The 26,786-nt window shown below is 40.0% G+C and overlaps 5 protein-coding genes across 5 annotated transcripts; all 5 read right to left on the bottom strand.

Moving 5' to 3' along the window:
* Positions 1 to 107: 107 nt before the first annotated feature.
* On the bottom strand, positions 108 to 2,714 carry MONOS_17576 (putative Ubiquitin family protein). The gene is made up of 2 exons (XM_067870509.1): positions 2,220 to 2,714; positions 108 to 2,158 (listed from the first exon to the last, which is right to left on the bottom strand). The coding sequence occupies exons 1-2, from the start codon at positions 2,415 to 2,417 to the stop codon at positions 539 to 541; spliced, it is 1,818 nt and encodes a 605-aa protein (XP_067727535.1). The 5' UTR covers positions 2,418 to 2,714; the 3' UTR covers positions 108 to 538.
* Positions 2,715 to 4,496: 1,782 nt separating this feature from the next.
* MONOS_5574c2 (uncharacterized protein) lies at positions 4,497 to 5,713 on the bottom strand (the record flags this gene model as incomplete). Its single annotated transcript, XM_067875738.1, has 2 exons — positions 4,497 to 4,893; positions 5,283 to 5,713. The coding sequence occupies 2 exons, from the start codon at positions 5,711 to 5,713 to the stop codon at positions 4,497 to 4,499; spliced, it is 828 nt and encodes a 275-aa protein (XP_067727534.1).
* A 561-nt stretch (positions 5,714 to 6,274) lies between these two features.
* MONOS_5573c2 (uncharacterized protein) lies at positions 6,275 to 7,183 on the bottom strand (the record flags this gene model as incomplete). The annotated part of the gene is made up of 1 exon (XM_067875736.1): positions 6,275 to 7,183. One exon carries the CDS (start codon positions 7,181 to 7,183, stop codon positions 6,275 to 6,277), a length of 909 nt encoding a protein of 302 aa, XP_067727533.1.
* A 1,760-nt stretch (positions 7,184 to 8,943) lies between these two features.
* Positions 8,944 to 10,923, bottom strand: MONOS_5572p2 (uncharacterized protein; the record flags this gene model as incomplete). Its single annotated transcript, XM_067875734.1, has 1 exon — positions 8,944 to 10,923. One exon carries the CDS (start codon positions 10,921 to 10,923, stop codon positions 8,944 to 8,946), a length of 1,980 nt encoding a protein of 659 aa, XP_067727532.1.
* A 289-nt stretch (positions 10,924 to 11,212) lies between these two features.
* MONOS_5572p1 (uncharacterized protein) lies at positions 11,213 to 20,350 on the bottom strand (the record flags this gene model as incomplete). Its single annotated transcript, XM_067875733.1, has 1 exon — positions 11,213 to 20,350. The coding sequence occupies one exon, from the start codon at positions 20,348 to 20,350 to the stop codon at positions 11,213 to 11,215; it is 9,138 nt and encodes a 3,045-aa protein (XP_067727531.1).
* Between the last annotated feature and the right edge of the window lie 6,436 nt (positions 20,351 to 26,786).

Here is a 26,786-nt window from a genome sequence, read left to right as displayed (position 1 = left end):
GTTTGCACTTGCTTCGCTTCGCAAATGATTGCTTTTCAAATCATTGCTCATAACTTTTTAGGAAGTTTTCAGCATTATCGATTTCTCTCAAAAGGAACAAGCTCCTCTTCCATTCTTATCAGTTTTTCAAGCAAGCAAATGTTAATAAAAAATTCGCAATAGATTTATAAAAATAACACAACAGAAAACAAAACAGAAAATCATCCAATAAAACCTCACAAAAAAATTAAAAAAATCAAAAATAAAATCGCAAGCATTTTATTTATCGAGAAATCTTTTATTTTTTTATCCTTCTCTATTAATGAAAGAGAAAGAAGCGAAACAACCATTTTCTCTCTCAATCAAATCAAATCAAATCAATCTGAACTTTAACAAAACCAAATTTAATAAAATTATATTAAAATCAACAAAACAAAGCAAACATTCAGTAATAAATAGTAAAAACCACAATGTTTGAATGCTTTCCATCCAGGAAAAAGAAAAAAAAATCAATTTATCAAAATTTTGAATCTTTCACGATTTATTCTCAGATATCGAATCAGGCAGATTGAGCTGGCTGATCCTTCATTTTCATCTGGCAAATTGGGCACTCTCCAACAGTCTCTTCCCAGTCACTCCCGCAGTTGCGATGGAACGAGTGACCACATTTGTATATTTGAACAAAGTATTCGTTCTGTTCTTTGTGGCAAATTCCACACACCTCCGGCACAGCCACATCATATGGCAGTGTCGGATGCTTCACAACTCTCCCTCTGGGCAATGCCTCAATCTGCAGCAAAAGAAACTTTGCTGTTCCGGCTTCCTTCTCGTCGTATGTCGTATACTTTTCATTCCCTGCCTCCTTCCATGGCATTTGCATCCTTGTCCCATCCTCTTTCACAGATGAAATCCGCCATCTGCAATCATAGAATCCCGGCTTCAGAGGGACAATCTGCTTCAGGCAGCACGGACAGAACGGCTTGCTCCCATACAAATCAAATGTCTTCATTCCCCATCTGCAAATTACCTGTTTCTTGAATGCAGGACATCCCTCGTTCTCGCATATTCCTTCGATGTTGATACCACTTCCCACAATACGCCACGGTGGAGCTGTGTTGCTGAACGACCTCTCCACCAACGCATCAGTCTTCGTCACATCCACAAATGCATGCGATGGGCAGCTCCCTCCTCCGCGTAACCTCAAAACAAGATTGATAATAGCTTCACGATATATTCCATAGTCCTTCAAAGTACGACCATTTTCCAACTGTTTTCCAGCAAATATCATCCTATATTTAGATGAAAATGTGTTATCATATTCGTATATCCTTTCTTTCAACTCTTCAATGGTCATCTCCGAATTAACATCGATTCGAAGTGTTTTTCCTGAAAGTTTTTTGATGAAAATGAAAATCATTTCTTCTATTTCTTCATGTGCACAAAGCCTATCTTTATCTTTAAAGCCGAATGAAGAAATCTTCCTGTCATCATCCATTATCCTTCCTCTCCCAACGAGCATCATCTTATCTGCACAAATTCCCACTTCCGGTTCCAATATCTTCTTCAGCTCTTCCACAAGCATCTCCTCTTCTGCTTCAATGAACAGTTTATTTCCTTGACCATACTCTATCTGCAGCGTAAGCGTTTGAGATCCATTTTGTTCAGCAGCCTCTGATCCAACATTTGATGGGCTTGAGTTAGAGGATGGAGTGGATGAGGATGGCGTGGATGAAGAAGCCTGCTCTTGCAAACAATTCGCTGTAATCAACTTATAAATGCAGCAGGACAACCCGCTTTGCCCGCAGTACGTCAGCTTCGAAACATATTTTTCTTCTGAACTTTCCCAAAGTTCGAAACCTCCACTTTTCCATGTTCCGGAATACTTCGTGCCCGTCTCTGAAACAATTGAAATCCATCCAACAGGAACATTCAAGGCCTCTAATGCTCTTTCAGCAAACTCGTCAATCGTTGTATCTGGCCTCACATTTTCCACTGTAACCGCTTTCCCTTTCATTTCGTTGTTGCAAACAGTAACGCGAACAGCAAACGGCTTTGAGCTGCGCAGCTCTGGCGAAATATTTTCTTCAACTTTTGGCAAGGGCTCTTCATTTTCAGTGGCTGTGCCCGCCGCTCCAGATGAAGATCTTCGCTTCACTAAATAAATTGTTTCTTCAGAATTCTGTCAATAAGGAAAAGAATGACAAGAAAGAGAAGTTGAAAACAAAAGAAATGGGCCACACTTCAAGAACATCTCGCACTTTTGAATCGTCAGAAACTATCTTTTGCTTTTGAGCGAAATACAAATCACGCGCATCAACATCGTATTTGTCGGCAAGCCCTCGCTTAACCCCCTTCATCCAATCATCATTATTTAAATTTAATGAAATGTTCCCCTCCTTGAAAGTGCAAAATTTCACTGTTTGCGTGTTCGTTGACATTCAGTTCAGTTTTCTTTTTTGATTATAACCCTTTATATTTTTTGTTGGATTTCGATTTTTTTAAACTGTTACACCAAAAATAATTCTAATTCGAAAAAGAATAATTCAAATTCGAAAAAGAATAATTCAATTTCGTAATTTATTAATTCGATTTCGAAAAAGAATAATTCAATTTCGAAACGACAATTTTTTTGATTTGTGGAATTATTAACTTACGTTTTGCTGTCAAAATACTCTTTATTTTTATCTCGTGAGGACACTTTGTTTATGAATATTTAAAAAATTATGTATTTTCTTCAAATAATTTTCATTCATTTTGAATGAAGATTTACAGATATCGCATAAAATACCGGACATCGCACAAAATACCGGAAAAGAACAATTTCACAATAACCACCAGAGATATTATTCTGTTTTTTTTCATTAAATGTCTTATTAATTCAAATTCGTTTGCCATTCAAAACTTTCAAAATAGATTCATTTTTTCTGAGCACAAATGAAGCTATTTTGAAAGTTTTGTATATCAAATGGGGGAAAATATGAACTTTCAAGCTTTTTATGCACAAATAACCAAAAAATTGTTTCACTCATAACTTTTCTTGACTTTGTCAGATTTCAAAATAAATAATATTCTCATATCCATAAACTGATATCATTGATTCAACAATACAATGTTTTGTGTCATCACAAATATTTCAATAAGAAAAGAAATTTTGCTTGGATTTTTTGATCAAAATAAGACAATTAAAAGTGCATAATTTATAAATGAAAAAGCTTGAAGTTACATATTTTCCCCCAAATGAGTTAGCATTGTTGAGATATACTTTGAGGAAAATTGTCAGAATTATTCCTCTTGCAGTTATTGTGAAATCGATCCTGTCCGGTATTTTGTGCGATATCTGTATTGACTGAAGTTAATTTGAAAAGGAAAGAAATACATTTTCATGTTTAAAACCGATATTATTCAAAAATTTGCCAATGAAACAATCACATTATTGTGAAAAAATAATTCAACAATCGTGAATAAATTTTTTTAATTTTTATTTGGTTATTCAATAGAATGAATTTTTATTAAATTATTATAATTTGAGTGATGATTTTCGAAAATGAAAAAAATTTTTTAAAAAAATTGATTTATTGATTGTTGCAATTAAAAAAACAGTTTTCTATGAGTAATAAAATTTGATTGGTTAAAAAATAACTTGAACTTTTCTGAAATCCATTCTCGAGAAAAATTTAAAATTTCAGTTAATAATGAATTTCGAAATTGAAATAATCATTTTCGAAATTGAATTATTCTTTTTCGAAATCGAATTAATAAATTACGAAATTGAATTATTAATTTCCGAATTCGAATTATTAATTTTCGATTTTGAATTATTAATTCCGAATTCGAATTATTTTTTTTCGAAATTGAAATATTAATTACGAAATTGAATTATTCTTTTTCGAATTTGAATTATTTTTGGTGTATGTTTTTCAAAAAACAGAATTTCACGAGGTGGGGGAAAAAATCTAAATGTATCTTTTTTCGGTTGTTCATCAAAATTTTTCGTTTCAAAAAGAATATGTAAATAAATGAAGGTATTTAAATTGTTTTTAATGAAGAAGACATTTATTCACTTTCTTCTCTTCGATCTGAGAGTTTGTAGTAATTGGGCGTTATGGATTACTTTCTGAATTTTCTCTTTCCATCATTTCTTTTCGTCTCTGTGATCTTGTTCGAATTATTAACTGGATGCATTTTTCTTCGATGATTTCATTATCGTTTTTCTCGTTTTCATTGTTCGTGGTATTTTCTTGCTTTTCGTGGAAGGATTGAGACTCATTATCTTCTGGCTCTTCGATACAGTCTGGTTGTGAGATCTCTTCAATTGCTTTCTTTGTTTCATGGCATTCTGGCAAACGTGATTATTGATTGATGGGAACGATGGAATCTTTTTCGTCTGATGCAGTTGTGGATGGAGGAACCGTGGAAGGCTGTTGAATTGCTTTCTTTGTCTCCTGATTCGATGAAATAATCTGGGCCATCTTGTTTGAAATGTTGGACCTGAAATAATGTTTGATAACTGTGTTGCTTCAGACGGATAATCTTGCGAATTTTGCCACCTGTTCAACTGGAGTTCCCGCGATTGTTAAGGCTGATATTGAGGCGTGTTTCAAGGTGTATGGGCTGTAGTTCGAAGGGATTCTTGCGTTTTTCATCATTTCGCTGGCTTCTTTTCGAATTGCTCCTGCCTTCATAGGATCATATGTTGAAGAGCTCAGAAGTTGTTTTTTGGAATATGGAATGTGAATTTTCACTCGATCCCACAATTCTTTAACAGCTGTTGCTGGACATATTAAACTTTCCTTTCTGAGGAATTGGATGACAACGTTGCTTCTTTCAAGTCCAGTTTTTAGTGACGTATCCAGGTTAATTGATTGCTCCTCTTTTTCTGATTCCTTGATGTTGATTCTTTCCAATTCTGTGAAGCTGCATGCTGATAACATCATACACAAACAAATTGTTTTCCTCGATGGTTGTGAGAACAACAAATTTTCGTTCTTTCCAATCGTTTCTATATAGGTGAAGAGTTGTTGAGGATTCCACATATCTTCTTGTTTTTTTATTCTTTCTGCATTCTGATCTCCTGAATGATCTGATCAGAATTGAGATCAAGGTGTTCTCTCCAAGTGATTTTCCGTATAATACTGATGTTAGGAAGGAAATGGCAGATCTGACAATTCTCAATGAAGAAGCTTTCATTCCAATGTTTTTTTAAGGCAACAAACACATCCAAGCATCTTTTTTGCCAAATCTGAAATTTGGAAGGGACGTCTTTGAATTTCAACTGATCCCATCCGTCTTTGAAATGTGCAAACCCATCTATGTATCCCATCCATGAGGCACATGCGACGCCTGTTAAGCACTCTTTGGCCAGTTCACGTGACATGTTTTTTGATACCAAAATCTCGTTCCACCACGATTCTCCCTTTTCGGTTATGGATTGATTAGGCATATCCTCAGTCTCCCTGGAGGAAGCGTTGCATTCATTAGCTTCGTCCATCTTCCTTCCTAGCTTATCTCCTCCGTTCTCCTCAATGTCCAAGAGAAGTGATTTGTGTTGTTCAAAAGAGGTTCCCATATCTGACCCTCCCAATCTGGAAGAAGAAGAAGAACTCGAGCTTTCTCCATCGCTGCTTTTTGGATCCCAGCTGGAATCATAGGAATCGGGAGAAGAGCAAGTACTGTCTCGTTTCTCCAAGAAATTTGTATCCTTTCTTGACTTAAACCGTTTTCTGGTCCGCACCATCTCGTTGCTTTTGTGTTTTCTTTTGTCGCGAAGGCATCGAGAGTGATATGCATCTGAAGCTGATTGGTAATCTCTTCGAGTGTTTTTTGTTCAACTTCGTAATCTCCTCATTTTGCCAATTTCTATAGGCCGACTGCTCTGATGTTTTTCTCTCCAGGAATATGTTGAGCTTTCACAACAACTTTCAGCGCTTGAGTTTGATTCCATATTTTCTTCAGAAGGGTTCTGAGATTCGGACCCGCTCCCCATCGATTCAGATTGAAAACTGCTGTTGTGTTGTCTGATTGAATAAGCAGATTTCATATTTCTTGATTTCGAATGGAAATTGAGTAATGCGCGATGGCTTAATTTATTGCGAATAGCTCTCTGCAATTTGAACTTTGGTTTCTGACAAAAAGTGGAAGAGGTTTGTGAAAGTCCATCATTTGATTGTTGACTTTCAGTGTTGCGCTGATGGCAAGCCCCGATGCATCTGTCGTCAGAATAGCTTCTGGTCGAAACACTGGATTCAATCTCCTTGGTTGGTTCTTTTTCAGCCTTTCGCTCCACTTCCTGAGACAATTAGTTATCCATCCATTCACGCACAGTTTTCCTTGCCATCCACTCAGACTCAAAGCTTTGTTTTGGAGTTTGAACAGTTGTGACAAATTCAGGGAAGCTTTTTGACACACGAATCTGGTCACATTCAGTTTCCCTATCAACGAGGCTTACTTCTTTATCGAAACAACTCTGTTGTATTCGGCAATCCTCCTCCATTTCTGGCACTCTTTCATCAGCTCTGTTTTCTTCGACTCCTTCATTTGAACCACAAACCGATTGGAATTTGTTGAACAACGAAAGAGTTTTCTTCGCTATAATATTGAGTTCCTGTGGGTATTGATGAAGAAGAATAATATCTTCTAAGTATGCGATGGTTCTCACATTCCATTCATCCCTCATGTATTTCAGAACTTTACTCATCACTTTTGTGAACGTTCGAGGTGCATTTTTGTATCCGAAAGACATTCCGTGGAAAGCGTAGTATTTTCCTTTGAAAACGAACGAAAGGAATGGCGATAATTCTTCGTGACTTTTATAAGATAATAAGCTTGGCTCAAGTCCAGCTTGACTGCGTAATCCTTTTCTTGTATAATTTTCTCCACTGTTTTGTGGTTTTCTTGCTTGCAACACATTGTCTTGATTGCATTGTTGAATCTGCCAAAATCCACAATTTGCCTCCAGCCACTGTCTTTCTTTCTGATAACAAACACTTGGTTCTAATGCTTCACATCCTTTTCCTAACTCGGTTTGATGATATTTGCTTCCAGTTGCTTCTTGATAATCTCTGAAAAGGCTTGATGGGCTTCTTGACTCTGATGCTCCAAAGGGTTGAACACTCCTGTTTTCTTGAAAGATACTTTCGTAGCTTTGCTCCTCTATACAGAACTTACTCCTTTCCCAATAATTCGTGCTCCTCCAATTTTTCTCCATTCTTCAAGAACTTCTGATTGCCTTTGAGTTAGAAGACTTGTAGCTGAGCTTTCCTTCATCTGTGCAGCTGCCCTAAAGCCGAATCTTCCTTGAATTCTTACAGATCTTGCTTTCTTCAGCGCTTTTGAAACGAATAAAATTTTATCAGTAATCGATACTTATAAATCATCTTTTTCTTTCAATTTTGCACGTGTGAAAAGCAGGATTTTAATGGCTGGATACAGAAAGGCTTCAGTGCGCTCGCCTGCCTTATCCAACACGTCGTTCATCCAATTATCTGTTTTCGATGTTGCAGGAGGAGCCCTTGGCAGAAATGGACTTAAATCTTCTTCCTTCAAATCACTTACAAGATCTTCCAAATATCTTTCTGGTAGATCCATATCATATAAGCTGCAATCTAGATCTCGGAGAAATATTGTCTTAAAACTGCTTTCTAGTAGCAAACTATCCTCGTCATAGCTTATTTTCGCTTCTGAAGCTCCCGGGATCTGCTGGGAAAATTCAGAACTGGAATGAGTAATTAAACTTGAAAAGGTCTCTCCAGGAGGTCCATCTGACATCATTGATGTGGCGGAATTCAACGCGGGTCCAGTGCTGAGTGGAGAGCAAGGGAGCATTCTTTTTTCAAATTCGCAGCGACTGACACTTAAGTGATAATCTCTGATCGAAGAGAAGAAAGTGAATGAATGTTTTCTTGAAAATCAAAATGCTTGCGTTTTGATTAATCCGAATTCCATCATCACTTTGCAAGGGACAAAGAAGACTTTGAAAACAACAAAATGTTTCAAATGATAATTCCTTTGTTGTCAAAACACTGCTTTTTAAAAAAAAATAAAATTCAACATATCAGGAATTTAAAGCATTCCAACAAGAATTATAAGTGAAATCCAATAAAGACAGAAGAAATGGCAACATACACACAAACAAGAAAAAAATTAAAAAAATATAAAATATAAAATAAAAAATAAAAAATATAAAAGTATAAAAATGAAAGTGAATTCAAAATACATACAAAAACAAACAGTGAAATATTGTTTGATTTCTTATCAACCAATGAAGCAGAATCGTATTTCACCCAGCAAAAGAAAACAACAATCAGCAGAAATGCTCCAACGAATGAGTGTCCAACAAAAAGAGAAGGGAAAAGCTTAAGCAAAATCAACAGAGCAAAAAGTGTTTTTTTGGATTGGCTGTTCAGCGCTGATGCAAAAACAACCGAAACACGAAACAGAAACAGAATGAAAGAGCAGCTGCGAAATCTGGATGATATCCCTTTCCAGACTCACCACATCTGAGCAACCAGCAAATATTCAAAAAGAAAAATAACATAAACAAACACACAATCACTCTTTGAGCATTTCACAAACATACTTCCTCTGCATACAAATACAAAATCAAATAAAACTTAACCAGTCCAAATACCTCTCGAAACACAAATAAAATTATTAAAAATACAAAAAAAAATGTTTTTTTTGTCCAAAAATGAAACAGAACGAAAGTGAATGGAAAGAATACATAAAAACAATAAATACACAACAGAATCCTGTACCACCTCATTTCGATGCCCTCTTCTCTTCTCTTCTCTTCTCTTCTCTTCTGTCTCCCTCACCTGCTTCGCTGCCCAATCCTAACAAACTGCCTGCTCATACAAAAACAAAATCTGATTTTGGGTTGCCAGATGAGCTGGCTGAGCTGGCTGTGCTGGCTGTGCTGCTTTGTTTCAGCATTCCGAGAGTGAGATTCATTCCCAGACGCACTTTTCAACAAACAGTCTCTGAAGGCGCGCCAGGTGGAAAGGAAGGGCGAAATGTGTCTTTTGGCGAGTTACTCGAGGAGTCAGATGCCGATGAAGTGGAGGTGGAAGAAGAAGTCAACAAAGATGATTTACAAGCCGATGAAGAAGATGAATTGAATGAGGAAGAGCAAGATGAACGGGATGAAGAGGAGGAAGAGGAGGAAGGGGATGAAGGGGATGAAGGGGATGAAGAGGATGAAGAAAAGGAAGAGGATGAAGAGGAGGAAGAAAAGGAAGAGGAAGCGGTTGTTGCTTGCTTCTCTGATGGAAGCATGTTGCCAACTGACGAGTCCGATGTGATCTCCAGCGCTGCAGACGATGTCGAAGATGGCGTGCTCGCACCAATCGAAGAAGACGATGAAGAATACTGCGGCAGCGTCGAAGATGATACAAGAGACGAAAAAGAAGAGCTGGGAAAGGACGAACTTGACGACGACGGAGCAAAAGTCGTGCTGAATGACGACATCTGATGCGAAGACATGATGAACGAAGTCGACGAAATAGATGGAATGAACGACGTCGAGAAATACGAGGCAGACGCTGTTGGAAGCAAAGAAGACGAGTTGGATGAGGAGGAGGAAGATGAAGAAGACGAAGAAGACGAAGAAGGTGACAGTTGAGAGGAATAGAAATAATGCGATGCACCTAGAACAGCTGTGGATGGAAGGGATGATGTCGGTGATGAAGGCGAAGGAGAAAACGGAGGAGAGCGCGGAGACACAGGAGACACAGGCGACACTGGTGATGCAAGCGACACAGGAGAGACAGAAGAAGACGGAGACGGTGAAAGGGGATGGGTGGATGTGTTGGCAACACTCGTGGGCTCAGAAAGTGCATCCAGATGGTGCAATGCATCGGGACGAGAGCCGAATGCCGCCTCACCTGCCTTTGGGGATGTTGTCGAGCCAAATGGAAGGCACGCCGAAGCAGCCGACACGCTTTGTGTGGTGGTGTTTGTGGTGTTGCCAGCAGATGACACACTTGCAGCTGATGCCATGTCTGCCTGAACACCACTCGATGCAGATGAACCCGATGATGCTGATGATTGTGATTCACGAACACAACCAGAGACACCTTCTTCTGTCTCATCTCGTCTGCTCCTTTCTCCTCCATTGCAACCTCTATCCTCCATTTCCGTCTTCCCACACCTTCTTCTCCGCCTTTCCTCTTCCTCTTCGTTTTTCTCTTTATCGCCATTCGCATCATCTGCAGATCCCACCGTGTCCATCTGCCCTCCTTCCTTTCCTTTTCCCTCCACGCTCCTCACTCGAAGCTGTGATGTTGTAGAACGCATCTTTGTCTTCCCTAGCGGAACAATCCCCATGTTCAGCGAAGTGCCATCTCCCATGCGCGAAAGATAGGAGAAGGTCTGTGAGCGAACAGATGGTGTGTGGAAAGGGAAGCGCTCCATTCCAACAGGACTATCTGAAGAAGGAGAAAAAGAGAAAGAATTTTGTTCAGCTGCTGGAATTGTTGAAGATGAGGAATTTGGCGGGTTGAAAGAAGGAGGAGGCGGAAGAGGAAGAGGCGGATACGGAGGCAGTGGCGGAAGTGCCGGAGGAGCCGGAGGAGCTGAAGGTGCTTGAGGCGCTGGAGAAAAAAGAACTTTGAGAGGAGAGCAATTTTTGCTGCGGATGATGCTGAGACAAAGGAGTTGGCAACTTTCTTGAATCAAACCGCAAATCGCATTTTGACTGCTCATTTCGATCGCTTTCATCCTCTTTCCCCTCTTCCCTCTTCCTTCTTCCTTCCTTTCCCCCTCTTTTCTCCTTTCTTCTGCCACCAAGACATGACGAATTGCTTTCCTCTTCTTTCTTTTCTTTTCGCTTTTGACGCCTGCCGATGTGTCCATGCCGAAGGCCCTCGTCCATGTGCTCCGTTCTGCCACCATCTGAATCGCCACCGCGATGCTTGTGTCTGTGTCTGCGTCTGCGTCTGTGCCCATGTCTGTGTCTGTGTTTGCCCTGATAGGATTTGTGCGAATGCTCAAGACCCCCAACAATCTGCTGCGCCTACACCTTTTGCTCACACTGCTCGTAGACTGCTTGCCAATAGAGCAGAACGAAAAAGAAGAAGAGAAAGAAGAACGCGAAATGGTTGTTCCAAAAAAGAGCTGGGCGAACGAGGAATAGGCAATGGCGAGGAAGAAATCGAAGAATAAGACGAATGCAACCCTTTCTGATCGCTCTCGTCTCTGCTTGCCCTTTCATCCTTCTCCTTCTTTCTTTTCCCCTTCATTTTTCTTGATGAATTCTTTCTCTTTTTCTGGCCATGTGAAGGAAATAGAGAAGTGTGTTTACCTCCCTCTCGTGTGCCGGAAACCTCACGCTGCTCATTTCCATCTCCCTTGCACGGCCTCTCTGCTTCTGTCCCTCCAAAACATTTCGCATTATCCCCTCTCCTGTGCTGCCTTCCCCCTTCCCCACACCGGCCACCGATGACGTTGAAGCCCTGCTGGAATATCCAATCCCCACAGATGGCCCAATAGAATGTGCCTTGCGTTGCTGTTGGCTTATGTGATGCTTCAAGTGCAAATGTCTTCTGCAATTGCGATGGCTTCTGTGCAAATGAGGAGATCGATGATGGCTCCGATGGCTTCGATGCGCACGTGATTTCTGCCCCTTACGAACCTTGTGAGCTTCGTGAGCTTCGTGAGCTTCGTGAGCTTCGTGAGCTTTGTGAGTGTTGTCAGACTTATAAGATTTGTGTGTTTGCTTGGGTCGAGACTCCGTTTGTCTCTTCCTCTTCGTATGGCTGGATGCTGAACATGAGGAGGAGGTAGCAATGGGAGATGAAGAAGCAGCAGAAAAAGAAGAAGAAGAGGAAGGAGACTTTGGTTGGAGCCTCGCATTATGCTTGCCAAATGATAACAACGAAGAAGCAGATGATGAAGCTGACAGATGCGTGGTGGGTGTCACAGATGTGCTCGCTGGAGTCACCTGGAACTCCTGCGAAAAGATCGTCTCCAGCTGGTGCCTCTCAATTTGGATGGGTGATGGCCTTTTCGACGGAAGCGGGAGAACTGGAAGTGGAAGAAAGGGAGGCACATTGGAGAAGGGAGATGGGTCAGAAGAGGAGGAGGCTACAGAAGAAGATGAAGACGATGACACTGTTGGAGACGACGACGATGATGATGACGAAGATGATGATGCAAGAGAAGAAGAGGAAGATGTTGTCACTGACTTCGGAATCTGCATCATCACCTCCAAGTCCAGAAACTTCTGCAGCGAGCTTGTTCCAAATGCCGAAGAAGACGAAATAGAAAACGAGCGAGCTGATGAGAAAGACGAAGAAGAACGCGAAGAAGAATGTGAATGCGAACCAGAACAGCTTCCGTTCTTCAGCTCAAACGCCATCGAATCCAGCGAAGACGACCCATTCATCTCTCTTGCCTCCAGTCCATCCATCTTCCGCGGCGTTGCTTGCTCATTCTGATCAAATGCAGATTCCGTCATGCTTGCCACTTTTCCTGCTTCCATCCCCTCTCTCTCCTCCTCCTCCTCCTCCTCCTCCTCTCCATCTCTCTCCCCCTCTTTCCCTTTCAATTCATTTCCTCTCTCATCTTTCTCCTCCCCTCCATTTCCTTTGCCTTCCACAGCATTCGCTACCGCATCTCTTTTCAGACACAACTCATCCCCTTCTTCCTCAACTGTTGTCCCCTTCCCCTTTCTTTTCTGCTTTCTCATCTTCCCTCTTTTCAAACAGAAAATCGGGCAAAGCAAACAGAACTTGCTTCGTATAGGAGTTTCTGCCATCGAACCGCTGTCATCCAAATCACCCTCATCGTCATCATCTTCTTCTTCTCTTCCTTTCGTTCCTGCTCCAATCCCTCTTCTCTTCTCTTCTTTCTTCTTCACTTCCACTTCCACATCTTCTCCATTCTTATTCCCTTTTCCTTCCCCGTTCTGGTCCAGGATTCCACTTTGTAACTTCACACCCTGCATATGTTCCTGCTCAAACTCCTTTTTTCTGCTCCATGCTTCTCCGCCAAGCATCTTCAGCAGCTCATCATCATCATCATCTTCCTCTTCCTCTTCCTCTTTCTCTTTCTCCTTCTGTCCACTCTCCACAAAGCCACCTGCCGATGATCCCGAGCTTGTGAACATAGGAGGTGTTGATGCAGTTTCCAATGAACACGAAAAAGATGAAGACGACCCTGCTGATGATGATGGCAGGGAAGTGTTTGTGAGAGAAAGCCCCAAATGGTCACTCGATTTGACATCCATCTTGTTCTCTTCATCCTTCTTTTCCTTTTCTTTCTCTTTTTCCTTCTCCTTCTTCCGCAGTTCTTTCGCTGCCTGCCGCATCAATAGCCGCGGTGACATCAGCCTTTTGTTCGATGGCGACGAAAACATCACCTCTTCGTTCGCATTGTGCAGCTCCCCCATAAAGTCCTTCATCATCCGCTTGATGTCTGCCTGCCCTCCTTCTCCTTTCCTCTTCCTTCTTCTTCGCTTCTCGCTTTCTTTCTGCCAGTTCCATCCCCCAAAGTCACCACCCATCCCTGACGAATGCAGTTTTTGTCTTTCTTCGTTCGGCCTGGCTGTCTCCGATGCTGATGTCGGACTGCCCTTCTTCTTCCCTTTGACTTCATCTCCATCATCATCATCTTTTTCAGTCTCTTCTTCTTTTTCTTCTTCTTTTTCTTTCCTTCCTTTGTGGTGCACCCTCTTCTTACCCTCTCCATAACAGCTGCTTCCTCCAACCTTCTTCACCTCATCCGAAAACTGCCTGCGAAGATCCAGGCCAGAAGAGGCGTTGGAAGAAGGTGAAATACGAATGGATGCTGTTGCCGATGATGCTGACTGTTCTTGGCGAGTGGCTGAGGATGCAATGGATAAGGAGGCGCTTGGGGTATTTTGTGTGTTGGGAGTGTTTATTGAATGAGCAGGAGATGGAAAAGTGGAAGAGGAAGAAGTAGAAGAAGAAGAAGAAGAAGGGTAAAAGGACTGTGAGACAAGCTGCTGTGACAGGGTCGACGATTGTCTTGTAAATGGAACAAAGTTTGTGTCAAACGAAGTCGTTGATACCGAAGACGGACTCACAATGCGCGACGAAGGCGCAGGCAGAACAGACGACTTGTAGCTGCCTGTCGAGTTGTGAGAAGAGGGCGTGATGTTGTTTGTGTGAGATGTGGAGGCAGAGGTTGTTGCAGATAATGATGATGGACATGATGATGACGAAGAGGATGATTGGGATGACTCGGATGCAGAGCATGTGACAGTGGAAGACGACGCTGTCACGACAGACGCCAAAGAGGTGAACGAAGTGAGCGACACACAGCCACCAACAGCTGGCCCAAATGAAGAAGACGTCAAAGCAGCACCACAGCAACCAGATGATGATGATGATGATGATGATGATGATGAAGCCAAATACGCCATCACACCAGTGGGAGTTCCAGCAAACGGAGAATATGGCTTCATCTCGCACCCCATCCCCGACAACTGCTGCCTCGACAACTCGTTTCTGGTGTGCTGAGTGGACAGAGAGGTCTGTGTGGATGGTGATGAAAAGGCCGATGACTCTGAGCATTCTGATGCACATCCACTTTCTCCATCTTCTCTTTCTTCTTTTTCTTCTTCTCCTCTTTTGCTCCTCTTCAAATCCTCTTCTTCTTCCAACCTCTTCCCTTTCCCTCCTTTATCCTTTGACGCCTGCGCCTGTGCCTGTGTGGATTCGCTTGATGCCTCACTTGATGGCAAGAGACATGGAGATGCTGTTGAGGAGCATGCAAGTGGATGCACCGCTTTTGCTGCTGGATGTTTCGAATTCTTGCCTCCAACAAGACAATTGGAAGACAAAGAAGAAGCAGGCTGGTGCCCATTCATTACCCGCACCCCTGTCTCCTCTGTCTCCCCTGTCTCCCCCGATGCTTCTCGCCCGGGTGTTTTCGAGTGTGGAATCAGCGAGATCGTGCAGTGCCTCGACCTGTGCGCACTCTCAATCTCTGCTGCCACAAGCAGCGGAGGCGCCACCCCATCAGATACACACAGCGACGACAGCCCTGGCAGCACATTCAGAGATGACGACATCGGCGAAAACGAACACTCAGCACTCAGCGATGCAAACGAGAAAAAGGGAGATGCCGGATGGAAAGGCTGAACAGACGAGGAAGAGACGCTGGATGGCTGATGGGCGTGCTTGAGCAATGCCGCTGTCGCTATTGATGATGATGATGATGAAGATGAGGATGAGGATGAGGATGATGCTTGTGGTGGGCTGCTTCTTTCAAACAACAACAACTCATTTGGCCCTTGCCGCTCCGCAAACTGAGGGTTACTAATCTCCCCAACTTCACATTTCTTCCCACTTTCCGAAGACAAAACACCACCATCATACAGCACCATCCCCCTTTCAGACACGCATGATAATCGTGCAGAAGGCACATCGGCCGCTCGAAAAGAACTTGATGAAGAGGAAGAGGAAGTGGAAGTGGAAGTGGAAGAAGAAGTAGATGAAGGCAGAAACAATGGAACTTCATTCAAAGTGAAAGCTTGTTGCGATTGGCTCTGCTCTCCTTCTCCTTCTCCTTCTCCTTCTCCTTCTCCTTCTCCTTCTCCTTTCTCTCCCTTCTCTTCCTCCTCCCCCCACTGTTTGTGATGCACAGGATAGATCGGCGTGGAAGGCGCATCCGTACGCAACACTGATCCCTGCGAGCTCACCTCAAAACATGCCTTCCCGCTCAATGATCCAAAAGACAATTTTTTCTCTTTCTTCTTCTCTTCCTTTCTCTTCCTCTTCCTTTTCCTCTTCCTCTCTTTCTCCTTGTCCATCCCCCTTTTTTTTGCCCTGCTCTCTGATGTTTTCCTGCACAGCCCATCTGTCTCTCCAAAGGCCTTACGTCTGCTCCTGACTCCATGCTTGCTGCTCTCCCGACTCCCATCCTCATCCCCATCGCTCCGCATTGTCGAACGTGAATAGCAGTCCGAATCTGAATCTGAATCCGAATTCGAATCAGAGTGTGTTTGAGAAGAAGATGAGGAAGAAAAAGAGGAAGAAGGAGAACTAGCCAGATAATCAGAATATTTCATCTTTTCACTCCCATCCTGCTCATCTCCTCTTCCCCTCTTTTCTGTTTCTCTCCCCTCTTCGCATTCCTTCTTCTTCTTCTTCTTCTTCTCCCCAACTCTCCTTCTTCTCCTCTTCCCACCCTTCCCACCCTTTTGTCCCTTCCTCACTTCTGCCCTGTTGATCTTCCGCTCCAGCTCCAAATACACTTCAAATGACCCGCTTCTCAGTGCATCCACCTGCCTCAGCTTCAGATTGATCAGTCCAGATGACACAGAGAATGACGATGAAAACGATGAAGATGAGGAGGACGCTGGAGAAGACGATGAAAAAGAAGAAGAAGGCGACGGCGCCGAAAAAGACAAGGAACATGAGGAAGAAAAGGAAGCAGTTGGAGAAGCAAAGGAAGTTGATGAATATGAGCCACTGGTCGATGCAGATGAAATAGACGTTGGAGAATCTGATCTGCCGGAAGAGGAAGAACAAGTATAAGACGGTGAAGAAGAGTTCGTCTCTCCATTTCCACCCTCTCTGCTTTCCTCTTCTTCTTCTGTCTCCCTGCCATTCTCCCTTCCCTTCTCCTTTTCACTCTCCTTCTCCTTCTCCTTCTCTCTCCTGCCTCCTGGAAGCATCTCTCCCTTAACTGTGACCACCTGACGCACTAACGGCGACAGAGGAGCCAAAGAGCCCGAAAGCATAGGCAGCAAAGATGCTGATGATGAAGACGAATTCGTCGGCGAATATTTCTTCTGCAACAGTGTCGGAGAAAGCAGCACCGACGACCCGCTCACAGGAAACGCCTGCGAATAGCGTGTTGTCGAGTTCATGTACTCCGAATTTTGTGAGTGCAGCACAGATGCAGATGCAGATGCAGATGCAGAAGCTGTTGCGATTGCTGAGACTGACGCTGATGCTGATGCAGACACAGCCAAAGTAGCTGATGACGAAGAAGGCAACGACGCAGCAGAAGGAGACACCGATGAGACTGTCATCCCATGTGCACATGCCAATGCAGAGGCAGAGGCAGGGGATGAAGCAGGGGCTGAAGCAGAGGTGGGGGCAGTTGCTGTTGCCGTTGCCGTTGTTGTGAATGTTGATGTGTGGGTGTGTGAAGAGGTGCGAGTGGGAGAGGAAGAGAAAGAGGAAGAGGAAGAGGAAGGAGACGCAGCCACAAGAAGAGGAGAGAGAGGCGGTGCATGTGTCGGAAGGGGAGGTGGAGAAAATGAAAGGGGTTGGTCACCAAGCTCAGGAGTTTCCGAGCAGCCTGGCAAAGGATTGTCTGAAGCAGAAAGATGCGCATTCTGTTGTTGAAGCAACCGAAGTGGCAAAGAAGAGGAGGAAGAGGAGGAAGAATTAGACAACAATAGCGTTGCGCTTTTGACCAAACCAGGCCCATCCCCTTCGCGTCCGATGTCTGTCTCTGCTTTGGCTTCTGCATCTGTCTCTGCCCCTGTTTCTGCTGCTAGCGTGCTCACAAACTGTGGGTTGTCCTTCGGAAAAGGAGAGGGCGGAAGAGATTCCTTCTCAAACCGATGCTCGCTCGCAAACAGCTGCTCCGCAGGCACAATTATGCTCATCCGCTTCGCTATGTTCCTGGGGGAACAAGATGACGCAGCCGTCTCAGTTCCATGTGAACGCTCATCAGAGCAGTTGTGCCTGCGATGCTGCCTGTTGACTCCCTCTGAATGATGATGATGATGATGGTTAGACGGCAATTGTGGCTGCTGCCGAGATTGTTGTCGAGATTGTTGCTGCAGCATTTGCTGGGACTTGTGGCACTGTTTGCTGCCTTGATTGCTGTGATGGCTGTGGTGTTGGTGATGAAGGTGATGATGACGATGATGCAATTGATGTGGATGACAATCTTGATGAGCGCGTGCATGTTCATTGCCTGTGTTCATTTTCGTCTTTGACTTCAATTTCTCTTTCTGTGGTGATGGACCTGTTCCAGTTTCTGTTTCATGTCGCTGTTGTGTTGCTTTCAGAGCGCGTTGTTCGCATGAACAAGTCGAAGAAGAAGAAGAAGATGATGATGATGAAGATGATGATGAGGAGGAGGAGAAGGCAAAGGGAGAAAGCAAGATTCCATCACCTTCTTCATGATCCATCTCCTTTCCTTCCTCATCGCATTCTTCCCTTCCATCATCAACAACCTCATTGACAGCCTCATCATCCTTTTCGTCTTCCTCTTCTCTTTCACATTCTCTTGCTCCCTCGTCCAGCTTGTTCCCACACTCCTGATCAGGCATCGTCGCCTCCATCGTCGTCTCCATCGCCATTGGTATCGAAATTGGCATCGGAATCGTTGCAGTCGTTGCCTTCTGCTCGTCCTGTCTCAGAGTATTCAGCGAATGTGTCACAGTCTGCTGTAGAGACTCCAACCGCGGGATCGAAATCTGTGCCACGCTGTACGACTCCACAGGCCCAGATGCCCCGCCACTTTGCGCATCGCGCTCATGCAGCACAACTGCAGACTGCTCTTCCTCCGCCTTGCACCTCCCGATCCTGCACTTGGCAGACCCCGGAAGCGTCGATTCCAACGAGGAATCGTCTGAACATGCAGCTGTGATCGAGGTGAGGGTGGTGGATGTGTTGGTAACAGAAGTCGTGTTCGTGTTAATGTTGGCAGCATTGCTGGATGCTGCTGTGGATGTTGATGTGGAGGAAGCCAGAGAATGCTTGGAAGCTAAAGAAGTAGAAGTAGAAGTAGAAGAAGAAGAAGAAGAAGAAGAAGAAGAAGAAGAAGAAGAAGAAGAAGAATGAGAAGGGGAAGAATAAGTTAAATTAGAAGAAGCAGAAGAGGAGGAGGAGAAGGAAGAAGAAGAAGAAGAAGAAGAAGAAGAAGATGATGATGATGATGATGAAAAAGTCGGAGAATATATATAATTCAAATGTTTGGATGAACCTGAGTGGTTGTGAGTGTGTAAATGCGAATGTGAATGGCTGTGGGAGTGTGCGTGGATATGGGAATGATGCAGAAGATGTGCACAGTCGCGATGTGAGTGGAAGACATTGTTACGGGCAGAGGATTTACACGAAGGAATAGATGGAATTGAAGAAGTTGAAGAAGAAAACAATTGCACAATTGATGCTGACAGTTGAGGGTGCTCACAGCAAGGTGTCAAGCATTCTACTACCATAAGCACAAACAGAGCACATGTCGCATCTTCGCAATAGGAGCATACGCAATTGCAGCTCACTCCATCATCGCCTCCAGAAATCTGTTGCATCTTTGAGGAATCAAATCCGTGCAAAGTGGTTGAATGCTCAGATAAGCTCGGAGCAGCTGCAAAAGACAAGGGAACGAGAGGTATGGCAGCTGAAGAAGAAGAAGTAGTAGTAGAAGAAGAAGAAGAAGGTAAAGAAGAAGAAGAAGATGATGATGATGATGATGAGAAAGAAACTGAAGAGAATGAGCCTGGGCTCCCCATCAGCGGCAGCAGAGGAACAGGTGACATGACAGGAGAAGTGAGTGTCGTTGAAAGCGATTGTCTCCTGACAGATCCTGCCTCAGCAGAAGGCGTAAGAAACGGGGAAAGGATCGAGCGGTTTGACACAGGCGACAGAGCGGTGGGGGTATACTGCGAGGAAAGCGATGAATGCAGAGAAAACAGTGTCTGTGCAGGAGGAGAAAGAGGATGCAGAAGAGTAAGCGGAGATGCAGAGGGAACCTGGCAAGAGCTGCGAGGAGTCGAAGAATTGTTCGACGAGGCTGAAGAAGGAAGAGAAGTCTGTCCAGAGGAAGAAGAGGAGGAAGAAGAAAAAGGAATTGAGGCAGAGATAGACTGTGCATTGCACGAGGAAGCAGAAGAGCGAGCCGATAGATGTAAGTTCGGCTCGTGTGATATTACCAGCGAAGGCACAAGACGCGGCGATGACAGCACAAAAGAAGGTGTCAGACGCAAACTGCTTGCCGGTCCTATGCTCCGAAGCTTGAACTGATCGTCTGCCATGCCAGGCATGCTGCATGCAACGTAGCATGAATCTGGAACTGGATGTTCAGCAGGAATAAGCCGACAGTTGCTACAGCGTTTTGCCTCGCTTGTGGCGGCCTCGTAAGCTTTGTCTGACCACAGGAGCAGCTGCTTCAGAACACGTACCAATTTTCCAACCAGATTCTCGCGATCATCATCCAAAGTGCTCTTGAACTCCTCATTTCTTCTAAGTTCCTGTTTTTTTTCGGAAACAAGCTCACTTACTGTACTATCAATACATGGAGTAATTTTTCGATAGTCTTGGGCCTCCTTCAACATCTTCTCTGTACGTTCATGCAGTTTTTCCACCTCTTCTTCCGATATCCCTTCCCATGTAACCCCTCCAAAGATATACGCCATCGACGTAATCACGCTGTTGATTGGCATGTTTTTACTTCTAAGCTCGCAGCGTTCCACACACGCAAGAATTGTATACAAGGCGTTATATATTTTTTGTCTAAATAATCAAGAAATCGATAAATTTTGTTTAACAAATATAATTATTCAACAAAATATTTTTTATAAAATGTTTATAAACATGCAAACGCATTGAAGGTGCATTTCAGGAATACTTTATTTAAATAAAATGATAATTGTCATACAAGATTTTTCCAAGGATTTGTCCTTCATATGCCGCCCACAACTCAATAAAAAAATAAAACGAATCAAAATATATTAGCTCATCCTTTTCGCTTCCTGAAGTCAAACAGTTGAAAATCGATAATTTAATTTTATCATTAAATTTACTGAAGTGGAATAAAGTAACAATGATATACAAACGCAAAAGCTCAAAAATGAAGTGAATATCTTCTTCTTTAATTGTTGGCAGAAAACGTTCGCAAAATTTCGTAAACCCTTGATACTTCATTCCATTGTTTGGTTTGCAATTCCTTAAAAACCATCTCAGTAAAATATATCTTCCCTCCGGAACATAAAATAAATATTTTAACTCAAATTCACTTTTCAATCCTTCCAGTTCCGAGCCAAACACCTCAAAATGAGACTGCCACCTTACTTCTTCCGTTTGTGTAATGTGCCGTTGCCGTGAACTAACAGCGAGACTCTACTCGTCTCAATGAAATAAAACGCAAAAATTATAAATAAATTAATTAGTAAAGGGTTAATTTTTATTTCTTTTTTTCTTTGGGCATTATGACTATAAAAGTCAATGCATTTAAATGGAGTGTTGCTCAGTTATAATAAAACTCAATAAACAGGAAATTTTATGTTTTTCAAAAAACAATTTATTATAATTGACATAATTTTGAATTATTAGATAAATTGTGAAATAAAAAAATATTTCAAAATGTTTTATTTATTTCAAGATTCCCCAGTAATTTTAAATAAAAGGCAGTGTTTTTAAGAAAAACCAGTTTTTTTCAATTGTGACCTGAAAGTCTTGCATTTATCAAAAAAACATTTTTTACATGTCGAAGCCAAAAATGCATCAACATTAAATATTATGTTATGTTTTTCATAAATAAAGCTTTTTTTTTGTGAGTTTTTTTAATTATTTTTATCATTTTCCTTCGAATGTGAAAATGAATCGTTTTCTAATAATAATGAATTTTAGCATGAAGATAAACGTTCAGCGAACATTTGCATCCATTTATATCAGAGTTTTGACTCATACCTGTTGAATTTCACTTTTTTGGCATTTTGAACTTTCTGTATTTTAGTGAAACAATGTAATAATCAAAAACAATTGGTTCACACTTAATCAACAAACAATATTTAACAATATTATAGAAATATTTTTCTGTTTTTGAAATTTTCACATTGATTAATACTCACTTACGCAAATGATCAAATCATTTTCAAGGTTTCTCGACACATATGGATTGAAAACAAAAATGCAATTAAAACCGGTTTAAGAGCATTTATTTTTGTCAATTTTAATTATTTTCTACCTATTTTATTTTCTTTTAAAAAGCTTTCTTGCATAAAGTTTGAATAACTTTTTATCAGCACTTTCTGATTGACATCCATTGCTAAAATGCTGGAAAGAAACGACACAAATTAGATCACGAGAATGCAGTTGCTGTTGTGTATGATTTCTTGATGTTCGGATATTTTTTATTATTTTGAATAGATTTATTTTTCTGGTTTGTTAGATTGAAATGAAGAGAAAAGAAGTAGATAATATTTGAAAAGAATTCAATGAACGATGAAATGAATAAAGAAGAATAGAAATCTATTATAGGATGAAATGTTCGATGTCCTTCATGAAATGAAAAGAAATAAGAAAAAGAAGGGAGAGCAAGTGAGTGATCCATGTCAATGCAATGTTTCTCTTAGTCGCAACTCTGCGCTGGATTCACTTGAATTACGTGTTTTGTACCATCTGTTTAATGTTTTGAACAAAATGGAAAGCAAAGAAGAAAGAAAATTGAAATTATCTTGATGGAATTGAAAAATATTAGAAATACAGTGTGACAATTTTTCTTTCATTTTTGACATTTTCAAATATCATTCTCATTTTTTGATAAGGGATTTGAAAAAGATCAAACCCAGATAACATCAAAGAGATTTTCAAGAATAATCAGGTACATTTCATCCTCACTCATCTTGCCTATCAATTGGCTTGGGTATTTTTATTTAGTTGATTTTTTGAAAAAAGGAGTTTGGAAGATGTCAACGTGAATGAGTAGAGTTTTGAAAGAGAAGCAAAAAGAGAACTGGAATATCTGATGAAATGTGTGTATCGGAAGAGAGAAATAAAAAAGAGAGAAAAGCAAAAGTATTGCTTGTGTTGGAAGATTGCTCCATCAATTTTTGATTTATTTCGATGTTGTTGATTGTGAAATGAAGCATTTACTGGGCTTATTGGAGATATTTCTCGTTTGAATCGAGCAAGGAAAGATAATTGTTGAGAAACATGTGATGAATGCATTGAAACATTAGGTATATCATTTCATCGCTCAGATGCGCAGATTGAGGATTCGCTGAAAAGTGGAGCAATTGATGCTAATTTGGAGGAAGTATTTGAATCCAGTGAGAGAGACATCATGATTGATGGTAACTCCCTTTCAAAGAAATATGAGAAAGATTGAAAGAAAAGACGGAAAATGAATAGAAGGAAGTGAAGCTGAAAGAGATACGATGAAATCTATATGAAGAGATAGAAGTAGAACTTTTCGAAGATTTCATATATGGATTGTGTTATGTTTAGATAAGAGGAAAATGAAATTAATATTTTTTTCAAAAATCATTGAGAATATGGGCGATTATTTTTGAAATCATATTTTTTCATTCTAAAATTTCAGTTCGAAAATTTCACTTGAATATCAACAAAAGAACACTGAAAAAGGAAAAAACTTATAAAAGAAATCATCATCTTTATTTGAGAAAAAACACAAATTATTAACACAATCGTCATGAATTGTGCATTTGTTAACAAATTTATTTCCAAAAATCAACTATTTTGGAAAATAATCACCCCGAAAAAAGTTATGTTTTCAAAAATAACCACCCATATTTATTTGTTTTTTGCTTTTCAGATTTTATTGATATTTCATGCTTTTGTATTTTTGCTTTTCTCATCCTTGAACAAAGCATTTGTTTATCTAAATTGTGAAGCGATCAATTTTTCTTTTATAATCAACGTAAAAAAAAGGAAGAATCTAATTTGAAAAAATACAAGTTTGTAATTGCTCTTGACTCAAATAATACACTTTTTTCTTCAATGTTGATTAATGAAAAGAAAAATTCGTTCATTTTGAACTTTTGAAAATAAGAAAAAATACAACCATATATCAAGTTGAAAAAAATATTGCTCATAGAAGTTAATTTCTTTCTCCATCAAATCATCACAAAGAATTATAATTTTTGAAAAGTATAGTGGCATTTTTTCCACATTGTTTTTGTATTCTTATCCAGATTTTAATTGCTGAATTCCTATGTAACATTTGAACTCGCGTTTATCGAATTTAATTTTCATGAAATTCAAAAATCAACTGCTCGCTTGCAGGTTGTTTGCATTTTTTAATTCTGTTTAATTGTTATTGCAGCTTCCATTGTTCAACTTGCTGTCAATTTTTATCATGTCCTTCGCAGTTAAAGCACTTTTCTTCTGTTAGTGGTAATATTGCCGTCGGGAAAGATCTTGCTAATTAGCTTCAATTAAACTTCGTATGTGTCATTCTTTGATGATCTGACTTCACACTGAACAGCACTTCTGCCGAAGAAGAAAATGATGAAGAAAATGCCACTGTTCCAATCAAACTTCTCTCTTTGTTTGTAACAATAACAGAATTTTTTTTGTCCCAGTCGCAATAGTTGTTGTCGCACATACATGATTTCCATCCATCAATGTGGTTGTCAAGTTAATCTGTATCTCGCTCATCTCAAAGGCTTTCGTCACTATTTTGCACGGATATGTTGTATTTGCCCCACAAAGCGGAAATGTATCATTTCCACTTCCTGAAATATAAATCGTCTTGTCTTTCAACCAATCCTTTTTAGATGTTTGATCAAACATCCAAGCACTGCATTTGCATAACTGAAGGATTAGAACATTCTCCTTTCATTTGCATTCGTATTGAAAAATTCATTGAACAAATTGATTGAAGACTCAAAAAGTTTATAGCTATCATTATGCAGCACTTCGTGAACATCTGGATTTATTGTTGTTCTGCATTTTAATTCGTAAAAGAACTTAAAATAACATTATAATCCATTGTTTGGAGCTTTTGCTTGAACTTGATAAAATAAAAGACTTTATCCTTCTATCAATGTTGAGCAAAAAATAAATTGAAAATTCTTCATTTTGAATTTTGTGGGAACGCATTCAACATATGTCTCTTCCACAGAATCTGTAAGCAAGAAATAACTGACTGAGCATTCAAACGCGCATGCTCATTATATTCATCAATTATCTGTTTGTTGAATCTCGATGTTTTAATCTGAACTTTCTCGGAAATATATCCATTTTTTGATAAAATGCTTTGAATGTTGACTTTAATACAATCAGGTGCATCTTATCTTCGAATAATTTTCTGTTTTCTTTTCCTTTTCTCGCTTCACAATCACATCTTCTTTCGACAAATTAAATTCTTCAAATTTTGCATGTCATAATCATCTATTCAAATTTTCGAAAACGACATGATATGAAATTTCAGAATTTAATGTCAGAACTTCTTATCTGTCGTCATTTTGTTCAGAATTGAAAAAAAAATTTTTTGATAAGATACCATAACTATCTGATCAAAGATAAAAACAACATTTTTCTATAATTTCAATGTGTAATTGTCTAATTATTGTTTTTTCTTAATATTCATTTTTTTTAATAAAAAGAAAACAATTTTTGAGAGAAAATTATTGGAAAATCTTGAGAATTCACAAAAACTGTATTTTTATTGAAATTGCTGATTCAATTTTTACCAACAAATGATATTATTATCAAACAATCGTTATAAAAATAAATGCCTATGAATAATTTGATTTTTTAATTTCTAAATTACATTTAAAAACTCAATTTCGTCAAGACTCAAAAAAATGAATTTTTTAAAAATCTTTCCATTAAAAATGAAAAAATGCAATTCAGAACATGGTTGCAACCATTTTTCTATCAAAAATATTTCTATACAAGCTGAAACTTGAAATAACACAAACAATTTGAAATGATCAATTTATTTCTCATTTTATCTATTATCTCATTTCCAAAAAGTTTGCGAAAAATATAAAAAGAAAAATAAATTTTCAAAAAAATCTCGAAAAATTGAAAAAGATTGAATCATTCACAATAGAAAAAATGTTGGTATTCAATCAAAAAATTTTCATTTTAATATATGGAACTGATCAGTTCATTCTTTTTGATATATTTTTTATCATGGAACAATCAACATTGCAAAACATTCTTTGTAATGTCGAAAAAAGAATTGCACTTCCCACGCATGTTGAAACTGTTTCCACATCAGTGAAAAAATTATTGATTGAAATATCATTAGAATTTATTAAGGATCCTTTAAATGGATTTTTTCGTCTTACTGGATTTTCAAAAAATGAATTTGATATTCTTCTTTAACTTCTCGATCAAGAAATTACTCCGCATCGAGGTAGAAAAAAATATATCAACACTTTCGAAGACCAACTTTTTATTTTATTGAATTTTCTTCATCTCGGATCGACTAAAATGACAAGTAATATTACAAAACCATATTACAATTTTCATTCCGCAGTGATCCATTTATTACATGACATTTGTTGCTCGGTAAAACAACCACTTTTGGACTTGCTGTTATCTTTTAGAAATGATCTTGTGAGAGAAATTCAGGATGTGGGATTAATTGTCGATTGTACTATTCTACCAATAAACCGACCAAGTGGAAAAATAGAAGACGGAATGAAGTTTTTCAGTGGAAAGCACCATACATATTGTGTTAAAGTGGAAGAAGGAGTCAATCCCAAACTTGGAATTGCCAGCACTATGCGATATTTTTCCTGGAAGCACACACGATTATGTTGTGTTTCAACATCATTATCCAATGTTTGAAAACAAATTAGGAAAAGCAAAACTGTTGGCAGACTCAGCTTTCATTGGAGCAAAAACATGGCTAGGTGCACACATTACGAAGCCGTGTGGAACGCCGGAGTTATCTAAGCACAGGGTGATCATTGAGCATTTTTTCGGAAGGTTAAAGACGGTCTTTGCTGTATTTCGACAGCATTTGCCATTAAGCATCGAAGTAGTTGGAGATTTTTTTATTGTTGCTGTTTGTTTAACAAATTTTCATATTTTACAGAATCCTTTAACAGCCTCAGATTTAGAAGCCAATTATATTTTTTTGCTGAATTACAAATGGAATATGCAAGAAAGCAGAAA

This window comes from Monocercomonoides exilis, assembly GCF_001643675.1.
Source record: "Monocercomonoides exilis strain PA203 chromosome Unknown scaffold22-1379369, whole genome shotgun sequence".
Classification (NCBI taxonomy): Eukaryota; Preaxostyla; order Oxymonadida; family Polymastigidae; genus Monocercomonoides; species Monocercomonoides exilis.
This window is presented reverse-complemented; position numbering and strand designations above follow the sequence as displayed.

Coding starts and splice junctions, on each gene's coding strand:
- MONOS_17576 (XM_067870509.1), bottom strand. CDS start 2,417: ATGTCAACGAACACGCAAACAGTGAAATTTTGCACTTTCAAGGAGGGG. Junction 2,159..2,219: donor AAGTGCGAGATGTTCTTGAA/GTGTGGCCCATT, acceptor CCTTATTGACAG/AATTCTGAAGAAACAATTTA.